A 13,218-nucleotide genomic window follows, 5' to 3' on the forward strand; every position below is an offset into this window, starting at 1 on the left:
ACTGAAAAAACCTGGGAGCATCACGATGACCGTTGAGGAGTGGAGGCGTTTCTTTATATCACACGCTGAGGGAGAACATTGATTAGAAACGGTCACAGAATCCGATTTAAGCGATTGCTGTCCCTGCTGTTCAGAGCCGACAGCGGGAAAAAATAGTTTTGTTTTCCTGAAAGATCTGTGGTGAGACGCCTGCTGTGTCGGAGTGTGAATCAGGTGTGTGTGTGTGTGTGTGTGTGTGTCTGAGTGTTTCTTTCTCCCTCAAAGAAAAGTATGTTTAGGTGGACAGTTCTTTTTATCTGTCAGCTGAAAAACAAAAAAAGTCTTGTAGTTCTTCAGCTGCATGGCATTTGTTGCAAAAGGTATTTGATGTGAATGCTGCTGTGCGTGTGTGTGTGTGTGTGTGTGTGTGTGTGTGTGTGTGTGTGTGACACAAATAGGTCATTCATTATGTATAGTGCTTTACAATGTGTTCAAAGTTTTTTTTTGTTCACCGTTCTGGGTCTCCTGTCTGTTATATAAGCAAGTAAAGTGGGTTTTTGTGCAGAACCACAGGAACCACATCAGACCATGGAGTTGTTGCTTCATTTTAAAAAGTCACTCAGTCTTAGTCTTAACAAGTTAAAATCTTTTTTTTTTTTTTTTTTTTTTTTTGTAAAACAAATCAAACAATCTCCTAGTGGGATGAGAAAATCTCACGTTTTCAGTGCAGTGTCACTCGTGTCAGGATTTTTTTTTTTTTTTACATTAACATGCACTGTGACATCACATAACTCTTATCTGTATTATTCCATTACAACAGCTGCCAAACTTGCTGCTGTCCTGTCAGGACGGCGTGTTGTTATGGCTGACATCAGTGTTTAATGACTATTATCAGTGTTTATGATAATGTGCCATATTGTTGGGAAGTGCATGGAATGTCATTAGAGTGACAACAAACTACTCTTGGCTTTTGGTGGGACTTTGAACCCATTAAGAAGTTCTTCATTGGCCTGTTGATGCTCTTTCCCTTGCAGTAACTGTTTTGGCTGCCAAGGTAGCGAGCAGAGACTGATGCTGTGTGTCCCTGAATGAAACACAGGAAATTAAATAAACTCAAGTGGTCATTTTTTTTAAGGGAGATGCATGCTTTAGTGGGGCTGGGAACCAAACTTTTATGGCACTGACCGCATTGCGTCAACACCATCGAGTATAGAAAAATGCCATGGTACCGAAATTCGTTGCTCACCTGAATCCCATCACAGTCATTGAACCAATCATACTGACAAAAGTAGTATTCAGGACCCGGTATCGAAGTCAAGGTATTGGTACCAAAAATTTCTGGTGTCAAAAATTTCTGAATGATACCCAGGCATATGCTCTAGAGATAATTAGTCTCTAGCAATTATGTAATAAGTTATAATAATGATTTAAAAAGTTTAACAGGGGCATCAAGTCAACACCATTCACTAAGCAATTTGTAATTAATGAATGTAAGTATTGCATTGGACTGTTGTAATGCCGACCTTGATGCATTTTTGTATTTGATTCATTGCGGTTCACATTCGGTTACAAGCAAGCCATAGCATGTCAATAAAAGTCACATGACTCATAAGCAGCATGTTTGTCAGACAGAGTTCTAGTGATCTGTCATCCTGCCAGGTCCGACACTGTGGCAACAATATTAATCATTTATTTATATAGCACTTTTATCAATGATTTTATTAGGTTTATTAGGCTGGGCTAAATCTTTTTGTGTTCAGCGTTATGTCGTGAACACCAAAACATTAAAATAATGACCTAAAGAATAAATAAAGGAAATAGGCAGAAAGAGGCACAATAGAGGCCTGAACAAAAGAGAAATAAAACATTAGGAAAAGGCAATATAGAAAAGAAATGGTATGTTTTCTCTCAAATCTGATTCCAGTTCCTGTAACTTGATGGACTTGTCTGTTTCTTCTTCTCTGGTGTTCACAGTTAAGAACACGTTAAGTTATGCTCAACTTCCTCAGCATGAGGGACTGCATCCATCTCCTACCCATAAGTCCTTGTGGTTTGAAGCTGCTTCTCTTATTTGGTTCAGATTGCACAACACTTTCCTTGTTAGAGGACTGAGGTCATTCTCATGTTTGTATTTGTTGCTACAGGAGTTTAAATGACATTATTCTCACCTGGATTTGACTAAACCGCTCCAAACACATCCTAAGTAGAAGACATGATATCTATTGACTGAACAGTTCACGCCTGACAAATCCAATGATGCCGGTAAAACAAGCAAAACGAAATGTTCAGGATTCCAACAACGAAGAAAACAACCGGGTCCACATTCCCCTACTCCTCTTATTCTTTGGATTTTTGCCCAAACACATTAATGTCTCTTTGTAATGATAATAATTAAAAGCAATACATTAATATCACTATTGCAAGGCTCCATTCTTGCTGAGCTTCATTGTTTAGAGTGATCACGTACGCCGATGACGTTTTCTTGTATGTTGACCTGCATCATAGCCAATAAGATTCAGTTCATGTGATCATCTACATACAGGAAACTTAATGTCGTACCCAGGTTTATTAGATCCATGTCACACAGTGTGGCTTGCAATAAACTTTTGCTGATTGCTGAAAGCTCACAGTCTGTGGGCATAAACTGAGACAGACAGGGCCGACACTTGATAGAGACAAGACAGACAGCTCTTCTGACAAAAATACCAACAGATACACAACAAAAAAACACAACATTATGCTTGGTGTAGTGTGGATACACTGTAGAGTCCACAGCAAACAGGAGCAACTGAGCATAATAATCACAAATAATAAGACAAAGAAGGAAAAACATAATGCCTACACAATCTGCTCCAAGGCGCAGTTTTTTGATAGCCTTACACCTACTGTACATGATATGTGTATTATTGTTCTCTTTCTACAAATAATGCGTGGTCACTGAAATAAGACAATCTCCTCTAGTCATTGCTGTAATAATTTTGCTGATTTTTCATGTAATGTAAGCACAGAGAGGTGGAGGAGCCACATTATTTAATTCCTTGAAAATGAGACAGAGTCGATTGTAGTTAACCATGTCTTCCCAGCTTAGTTAGTCATATTTTCCTGCTAACTTCTCATTTTCTTTCTTTGCCTCCTCTGTCTGTCTGCCTTTGTGATCTGTCAGGAGTGCAGCTGACCTCCTTCTCCCCAACCCCACCTTCAGCCTCTCACTGTGCTGCCTTCACTTCCACCTCAAGGCGATGGAGGAGGCCAGCAAGGTCACAGAGACCACACCGGCTCTTCCGCCTCTCCTGGAACGGCGCGTCCGTCAGCGACAACCTCAGATGTCCGTCCTGAAGTCGAAGCTGAAGCAGAGGGCGGCTTGCTCCGTTCCCTGTGTCCGAGCCACCTTAAGCGGCTTCTTCCCCGTGGTGCGCTGGCTGCCCAAGTACAAGCTGCAGGAGTATGTGTGGGGTGACCTGATGTCCGGGCTGATTGTGGGGATCATCTTGGTGCCCCAGGCCATCGCCTACTGCCTTCTGGCCGGAGTGGAGCCCATCTATGGCCTTTACACGTCGTTTTTCGCCAACATCATCTATTTCTTCATGGGGACGTCCAGACATGTTTCTGTGGGAATCTTCAGTCTCATGAGTCTCATGGTCGGCCAGGTAATCGATCAGTGATGGAAAAACTGAAAATACATTAAATGCTTTATTATAGAGGATAAGAAGCCAATACTTAAGGGTCCAACAAGCAATCCTCCTCTAAAACAAACATTTTGACAGTGCATTTGGAAGTATGCAGCTACACCTCAAGACCTGGTGTATCATATAATCTAATCATTGCAGTCTCCAAGATAGGAAGACATGCACTATGTACAAAAAATCCTACCAAACCCTGCAAATCTGCTGACTTGTCCTTTAATATGTGCAGATGCTCTTGGATCAAAGGAAGAGACTGGTTAATAAAAAACAGCCTCGTGTTCCAGGCTCTACAAAGGTACAGAAGAAGGCACAGGGCAGCATTAAAGCATTACAGAGCTTTAAAGTACAACCAAAACTATAATGTATATGGCTGTATAATGTACAACCAAAAGTTATACAGACGATTCACATCAGAAATGTGACTCATTCGCCTGGTGACTCATTAAAATGTGACTCCTCAGCAATTTTTAGTGTTTTAATGTCACGTTTAGCCCTCCTCTTTACCTGTGGACAGCGGTGGAAAAAGCTTGAGAAATCCTTTCCTTAAAGTGACAGCATTCCCCCTGATTTGCTAAAGATGTGGTAGCGCTAATGGTGTGCACGTGCAAAACGTGACAATTCTGATTTATCAGCCTTGTACAGACAGTGCAACAGGACATGCAAAACTGTAATGTCTATGGTTGCATAATGTACAACCAAAAGTTATAAAGAAGATTCACATCAGATATGCGACTCATTCACCTGATGACTCATTAAAAATTTGACTTCTCAGTGTTTCAACTTTTCAATGTTTTGACATCACCTTTAGCCCTCCTCTTTGCCTGTGGATTATCGGTTTTCTTAAAGTGACAGTTCTGATTTTTACACATATTCCCTCTGATTTACTAAAGCTAATAGCATTGCATACATATAAAAACTAACAATTCTTATTTATCAGCTGTGCACAGACTGATTTTGTGAGTCCAACAGAATGTGCAAAAGTACAAGTTATATGGCTGTATAATATACAACCCAAAGTTATAAAGAGAAATGTTGCTTCATCAACTCTGAAGCTGTCTTATTTACCCGCCTCATATGGATTTGAAATACATGTCTTGTTTTTTTTTTTTTTTTATTTTAAACCAGAGTGGTTTGAGGAGAAGGTAGATGGTGGAGCTGTAACCTCTGAACACATTTATCCCTCCGTCTATCTCAGTGAAGGTAGAGGAAGATCCACCACTAATTAACTTCTCCTAAAATGACATTTCTAAAACGACACTGTGTAAATCAGACAGCTTCAGAGCTGCGGTAAGGCTTATTTTTTCCACTTTTTCACACAGCCAGGCTAATGGCTCCCATAGACTTCAAGTCTTTATGCTAAGCTATAGGAAATGCTACCCATAGGAACGGAACCACTGGATGCACAGAGTTGAAAATGGTGTTCAACATCTTGTTTCAGTTTGGGGAAGTCGGAAAAAATGGATTTTGCCCAAAATGTTGGTGTATTCCTTTAAAAGTGTCCTTTTTTTAAAATTTCAAAAGGCATCTTGAAGCTATGCACTGACTCAGTCTCATTACTCATGGTTTGCGATTGGCTCCAGGTGGTGAACAGGGAGGTTTACCTGGCAGGTTTTGACCCTAACGAGGACTCTGGCACCAAACTGTCCGGTCCCGGCATGATGAACGGCACAGGCGGCGCCAACCTGTCAGCCGGCAGCGTGGAGCTGCTGGGCCTGCAGTGTGGGAAGGAGTGTTACGCCATCAGCATCGCAGCCGCCCTCACCTTCCTCGCCGGCATCTACCAGGTAACAGGATCAGTCACTGCAGGTGGGACGTGGATCAAATAACAGCTGAAACTCGAACTTGTTAGACATGAAGTAGGTCTTAATTCACGTGATGCTGCAATGAATCTGCATGTACATAAAATTAAAGATGAATATTGAATGAATGATGAATTTTCTACAGATAATATTGTGCTTTTATTGTTTTATTTTTTCCTTTTTGTCGTTGTGTATCTGACTAAATTTTATTTTTGTTTTCATTGTAGATTTTTGTTTCATATGTAGAGTTATTTAACTTCTAACATTTGATTTGCTTTTTATCTTTTTGTATTATTGATACAGTGTGATTTTAATTATTGCTTGTTTTTATTGTGGCTGTTTTTTTGCCTCAGGAAGTCTCAGGAAGATTAGCAGCCACTTTCTGGGAGCTAATGGGGATCCAAATAAAGAATCAAGAATAAAGAGTAAAGAATTTAAGGGGAAAAACTATATTTTGTCTGTGACCCAAAAAGACTGTCTTTCTCCTCTTCCTGTTCATTTTACCTCCACCTCCACCTCCCATTCTCATCCTCTCTTTCGTGACTCTTCCCTTCCCATTTTTCCATTATTCTCCTTCCATCTTGTCTTCACTCCCCTGATCCACTCACCAGGTCATGATGGCGGTGTTCAGGCTCGGTTTCGTCTCGGTCTACCTGTCTGGTCCCATGCTCGACGGTTTTGCCACCGGAGCGTCTTTCACCATCCTGACAGTGCAGGCGAAGTACCTCTTGGGTCTGAAGATCCCCCGTCACCAAGGTTACGGGACAGTGATCGTCACCTGGATCAACATCTTCAGCAACATCCACAAGACCAACGTGTGTGACCTCATCACCAGCGCCATCTGCATCTCCACCTTATGTAAATACACCTATTCTACTTATCCTGAGAGAAAACTCACCCACACCAGTATATGTCATCAATTTCTGATGTTCAGTGTCAACAACATCAATTTTTGCTGTATCATTATTTTGCATCAGTACAAAATAGTGAGCCACTGTCCACAGAAATAAGAAAAATACCCAACAAACCATAAATAAATTATAAAATGTAATTACAAGCTTGTGTCTGTAGTTACTTGCAGTTGTAATCAGGGCGGAAACATTGACCACAACTGCAGGCAAATACAGTATTTACAGATTGTTGTAGTCATGATAACAAAAAAAAAAAAAAAAAAATTAGCAAAAAATGACAAACAGCAACAAAAAATACACAAAAATATACTAATTAATAAAGATAAATAAATAAAAAATAAAATGAAAATACACTGGAAATAAAAATATACTGGAAAATTAGCAAAACATATTTTGAAAAATTACAGGAAAACAATTTTTATAATTATCAAAATAAGATATTTAAAGAACAGATTGGTGATGCTTGATTAAAACCACATTTCTTTTGTTTAAATAGATAAATAAATAAATTAATTAATAAATAAAAGGAAAAAAGGAAAAAACAAAACAAAACAAAACAAAACAAAAACACTCTTGCTGTAAATGTAATTATCAAAAATTAATAAAAATTAGAATAATAATAAAAAAAAGCATCTGATAAAATTTGGCCATCTATCATGAATAGAATAGAATAGACTTTATTGTCGTTACACGAAGTGCAACAAAATTCCGCTGTGCCATGCCTGAACAACACCAACAAAAAACAAGTGCACAACACATGCATACGATATACACAATCATCCACAGATAAAAGAACATTTTTATCTTTTTATTATTTTTATCCACAGATAAAAGAACATTAAAAAGAACATTAAAAAGCCATAAAAAAGCATTCTGGGTGGCTATTCTGGGTGGCTAACCTAAAAAAACTGAAAACATGTGAGTTGATCCTGGTTTCAGAAGGGATTGATTTGAATGACTTTGTTATTCTAACTGGAATAACACCTTCATTTTTTAAAATCCAAGTGGCAGGGAAGGAGATCCAGGAGCGCTACAAGGACCGTCTGAAGATCCCGATCCCCACCGAGCTGATCGTCGTGGCAGGAGCCACCTTGGCCAGCCATTTTGGGGACCTGAACGGCCATTATGGCTCCAGTGTTTCCGGCCACATCCCCACAGGGTTTGTCATGCCCAAGGTGCCCAGCTTTGACTTGATGCCAAGAGTGGCACTGGATGCCATCCCCCTGGCTGTGATTAGGTATTGTATGACCTATTGAACACAATGTGTGTGTTTGTGTATGTGTGTGTCTATAAGACCATTATTTTACAGTCTCTTCTGTTTTATTTGTAGTTTTGCCTTCACTGTGTCACTCTCCGAGATGTTTGCCAAGAAGAACGGCTACACGGTGCGTCCAAACCAGGAGATGCTGGCCATCGGGTTCTGTAACATCATCCCCTCCTTCTTCTACTGCTTCACCACCAGTGCGGCGCTGGCTAAAACCATGGTGAAGGACTCCACGGGCTGCCAGACCCAGGTGACACGCCGGCATCAGCCACGCCATCATCAGCCACGCCATCATCAGCCACGCCATCATCCAAAACTAAATTTACAGAGAGAGTCACAGGGAGAGACTGTCAAACAGAGGAGGTTAAGGAGGTTGATGAGCAGTGTTGGGGGATATTATTTTTTTTTATATTATGTTACTGCCATCAAGACTTACTCAGGTTTTAAAGGACATCTTAATGTAAAGGGGCTGTCACATTACCTTTTATTCATCTGGGAGAAAGAAATCATGAGCTATAATCAATGAGAAACTGCATGGTGGCTAATGAAAATAAGACATAATTTAGAATTACATCAAGCAGAAGAGACACATGCAACAAATATACAGCAGACAGGTTTGACACTTACTTCCCAGAAGAAAATAAAAAAAACACTTTTTCCATCTCTCTGGAAAACTTCCTAAATTAACAGAAGACAGCCACTAGCCTGCTGGTTTTAACTTTACTTGTGGCTGATGGATAGGTTTTAGTGCTGGGTCATCAGTCATTTAATTATCAGTTTATCATAGAAACCCTCATATTTTGCTGATTACACATCGTTGATAATAACTGGATACAAATATTTCAATAAAAAAATGATTTTAAAAAATGTTTGTTCTTTCTATTCTGTCTTTTACGCTCTTCTCCGTCTCTCTGTTCAGGTCTCTAGTCTGGTCAGCGCTCTTGTCGTCCTCCTCGTCCTCCTCTTCTTCGCGCCTTTCTTCTACGCCCTCCAGAAATGTGTCCTCGCCTGCATTATCATCGTCAGCCTGCGGGGGGCGCTCAGGAAGTTCAGGGATGTTCCTGCTAAGTGGCGTGCCAGCCGGAACGACGCCATAGTTTGGCTGGTCGCCATGGCAGCCACGGCTCTGATCAGCGTGGAATTGGGGCTCCTGGTCGGAATCGTCTTTTCCATGCTCTGCATCATCTTTAAGACCCAGAACCCCAAGGTGAGGAACATTAAATTAAGACTGAATGAAGTCGGACTGAAGGGAGATCGAATCATTAATGGAGAGCTGGGACATCAGGATTAGTTACAGTAAATATTCACAAAAAAAAGTATAAAACTACAATGTCAAATAGCCAAGGTTTCCACTGGCGTTCCATTGCCCCCGGTGGTTGGTGTAGGTACTGCAGGTGATCTCTGAGTTTGAATGCTGGAAGTGATTTTTTTTTTTTTCATGTATTACTTCTTGTAACCAAGTTCATTCAAAGATATAAAATTTAGAAAAGTTGATGAGACTTCTCTGAGTGCCTTTTATAAATAGCTCCCACCCTGTCCTTGGTCGTCTGTGCTCTGCTAATATCGGAAACACTGTCCCGTGTATTCCTGGCTTTCCTAAACATACACACATGCACCCAAAAATATTAACTTACTTGGTGCCAACAACTTCACAATACCATACATATCACAATGCAGAGGCCACAATAAGATACGCATCATGATACAAACTGATGATTGAATATTGACTATGTCCTACACAGACACCCATATTTATAATAAACTGTATATTGGTTAAACAGAACAATAATAAGGCCCACAGAGATCTTAAAAGTGAGGTAAAATAAAATGTTTTTTAACCCCGGGGTTTTAGAAAGGAAATGATTTTTTTTTTTTACTTAAAATTTCTGTTTTCTCTTATGTCTTGGTGCAACAATAATGTATATTCACTCGTCTTTATATTCGCGTCAGGTGTGCAAAAATCAAAATGCTGCCATATTTTTGCCTTCAGTTTCCCTCCTCCATGTTTGCGTGTTGCTTCAAACTGAGCTCTAGAAATAATGTATTTGGCGTGTGCTGCCACCTATTGGCTTTTTTGTGCATTGCACAATAAGTGCCTGTATTTTCCAAAACTGCTGTTAAAGCACTTGGTCACGATATGTCACCATAGCATTTTTTTTTTAGCACAATCCTATTATTTATTAGCATCTAAAAATATTTAATTGATCATGGCAATGAAAAAGCCTTTTTGCAAGTTTAGGGGAAGGCTTCTGCTACACCATCAGCCTCCATGCAGTTGAAAGCCCTGTCATGGAGTGTTCGAACAGTATGGGTTTCTGAAGACCAATACCCATGTAATAAATAAAATGCAAGGGAATACAGTTTTATTGCCAGTATTGTAAGACTGTTTACTGTAGCTGTGAGCTGCTGGTTTCCATTCATTCCACTACAATATGAAAATGAACTTTCAGAGCCTTCAGACTTTCTTCACTCCAGTTTTCCATCAGCCCAATAAAGTCCTCCACATGAGTTTTCCTAAAAGCAGCAGCACTGTTGTGTTTTCAGGACTTTTTCAAATTGAAACATTCCCTCCTCCTCCTCCATCAGGGAAAATAGCCGTCTTGCTTTCCACAGCCAATTATCAGCTGTGTGGTTTCTGAACGTTGAGGACTTTGTTAGCCGCAGAAGCAGAACATTATAAGGCGGCTGCTTCAACCAGAAACTCACATTTTGACTCTGTGTTGTGAAATCTTTAGTTCCCGCACATGACCCTGCAAAATGTTTTATGCTGCATAGTAAACTCTGGGGAATAGCCTTTTTTAAAGCCCAGCATCATTCAGAAACCAGTGAATCAGTATCAGTCTAACCCTGATCTCCTTCACTCTCATCTCTCAGGTTTCTCTCTTGGGCCGGGTCAGTGACTCTGACCTCTATGAGGACATGGAGGAGTACAAGAACCTCACCCCGCCCTCCCGGGTACACGTCTTTCGCTTCCAGTCTCCATTGTACTACGCCAACAAGGACTCTTTCCTCAAATCGCTGTACCGAGCTGTCGGGGTGGAGCCGTTCTTGGAGCTGACGCGCAGGAAGAAGGCAGAGAAGGCCAGAGATATGGCCGCCAAGCAGGCCAATGCCGCAGAGCATAAAAACAACGGCAAGGTCAGCACAGGGCTCGTCCACAGAGAGCTGGACTTCCACACGATAGTTCTAGACTGCTCTGCCATTCCTTTCATAGACACGACCGGCATGGCCACCTTCAAAGGGCTCGTCAAGGACTACAAAGAAATCGGGGTGAGCGTGCTCCTCGCCAACTGCAACACGTCGGTCATCGACGCCCTGAAGAAGGGGGCCTTCTTCGGGAAGAATGACCGGGATATGGCCAGCTTGTTGTTTTACACTGTTCATGCTGCGGTTCTCCATGCGAATGGCAGGGCGGCAGCAGCGGACTGCATGTCAGATGACACTATGGTGTAAGAAGGTGGAAGAGGAAGATCAAGAAGAGGTGAAAAAGTTGGCGTCGTATTCCTGAGAGGGTCGGTGGCTGAATCTCATTGCTGAATCCTTACAACAGCACTCCCAACTTTCAGACTGAGCCCTTGCGGATTTTGGAAAATGTGCATAAAAGGTGCTAATGTCATGTCACCTGACGTCTTTTATATTACCATATCCATAGTGCAGTGAACTGCAGTTAAATCCACAGAAATGGAATGAGTAGAATCGATATTATATGGGGGATTCTACTGATGCTGATGGGCCAGGTGGCAGCCCATCAACAATGAGCTGACTAAATGACTTTTTTCGACAAAACAAGCATCATTACTATTTTTTTAAAGATTATTTTTTGGGCATTTCTACTTTATTTGATAGTGTCAGTAGAAAGAGATGGTAAAGGTAGTGGAAAGAGAGAGGATGACAGGCAGCAAATGGCCTGGGCTCGGATTCGAAACCGGGGGGGTACACGCTCTACCGGCTGAGCCACAAGGGCCCCTCAAAAAACAAGCATCTTTAAAGTTATTTGGTAAAGCAAGAGATCTTCACTGGTGAATTGAACAAAGATACAAACCGCTCGATTTTGGCCGCAAGATGTCGCTGTGGCTCAGACTGCCAAAGTCATCAGGCTGTAATTGGCAATGATGACGAGATCCGGTTACTGAACAAAACTGCAGCAGAGAGACAGTAAAGTCTCAGTATCTACTGCACGCTGTCTCAAGGTAACATTAGGGAGAAGACCAGCACATTCACTCATTGTTATGATGTCAGATAATCCTAGTCAGCTGAAAATTTTTTGAAATAAGTCCTGTTTCCGTTAGCCGTGCATCAGGCCTTCATCAACATAAACAAACTCTTCTGTCGATGTTATGGCTCACGGCAAAATCGTGTGACCTCTTGAGGTGTTACGTATGTGCTTTTAGCGAGTCTGCAATCTTTCAGCGCTCAGGTGTAAAATTAGCGTGACAATTTATGGCAGAAAGACTCCCTTACCTTAAACTAACCTCAGCTTTCCTTCCTGACTGAAACATCTCACAGAAAACATGGGATTTCATGGAAAGCAAGACGATCAACTCGGGTTCCTTCTGTAAGCATTTCTGGGTAAAATAAGACTGTCTCAGTGCCAAACATTGATTGGGTTGCCAGAAAGAGTCTGTGAGGTGTTTTTTGTTTGAGCAACACATTTGAAATCATGTCTGATTGTTGAACTCAGGCTGTCAGTCAATAGATCTTTTTGGCCTGTTGTTTTTAGTGCAAAACTGTCCTCTGTGTCATGTAAAAGGATGGATTTTCTTGTCATAAAAGCAATGCACCACATGTGCATCACATGTGGGCTTAGAGAATTCATATAAAGATAAAGAGTTCTGCCCTCAGTATGAAGATCTAACATTAGCTTCATACCTGAGCTTGACTGTGGGCATGGCCGACCACTCACCTGAGTTACACCTCTAGATCTTTTATGGCATGTGTGTCCACAGTTGTATCTTCACATGAAAAAAGTTGTCTGTTCACAGTTTTCAGATCTGTCCTCATCCCTTCAAGTGACAGCTGCATCACTGTATCCATGGCAACCCGTGATGTGATCTGTGGAGCCTGTCTCGTTTCGCTTTTTTCACACCACGTCTTGCCCCTGCACCGCCTCGCTTCACCCTGAGCTCAGCTGTGACATTGGCCAAAGTCGGCGCTGGCTCAGTCTGTGAGTCCAGAGTCCAGACACGATGGGATTCAGCCAGAACAACAAGCCTTTCCTGCTGTTACTGGAACAACCAGACCTCAGATTAACCCCTGTTTTTGATTTAGCCGAATCAGTCTGCTTCTCAAGCTGAGCGCAGGAAGTCTTTCAGTGGAAAAGCTCATTCATGGTCTCGTTGTGTTGTCCGGTCGCCCAAAACAAACAGACTTGTCCTCGTATGAAGTAACAGAAGTAATACACATCCAAGATCTCTTCTCTGTGATGGCATATTAGGGCCACTGAAGGGAGAAAAAAATTATGGAGCTGGAAGGGGGTTGGGGGTAAGAGATTCAAGTCATAAAATTTATGAGAAAAAAATTCATATATTCTCTGCAATAAAAGTGGTGCAATTTACCAGAAAAAAACTCACAAATTTATAAGA

General features: G+C 41.3%; 1 protein-coding gene across 1 annotated transcript; it reads left to right on the plus strand.

Moving 5' to 3' along the window:
- Positions 1-3,218: 3,218 nt before the first annotated feature.
- On the plus strand, positions 3,219-11,107 carry slc26a1 (solute carrier family 26 member 1). Its single transcript, XM_030065095.1, has 7 exons — positions 3,219-3,626; positions 5,243-5,446; positions 6,073-6,319; positions 7,378-7,609; positions 7,703-7,886; positions 8,556-8,843; positions 10,511-11,107. Exons 1-7 carry the CDS (start codon positions 3,219-3,221, stop codon positions 11,087-11,089), a joined length of 2,142 nt encoding a protein of 713 aa, XP_029920955.1. The 3' UTR covers positions 11,090-11,107.
- Positions 11,108-13,218: the final 2,111 nt, after the last annotated feature.

This window comes from Myripristis murdjan, chromosome 12, assembly GCF_902150065.1.
Source record: "Myripristis murdjan chromosome 12, fMyrMur1.1, whole genome shotgun sequence".
Classification (NCBI taxonomy): Eukaryota; Metazoa; Chordata; class Actinopteri; order Holocentriformes; family Holocentridae; genus Myripristis; species Myripristis murdjan.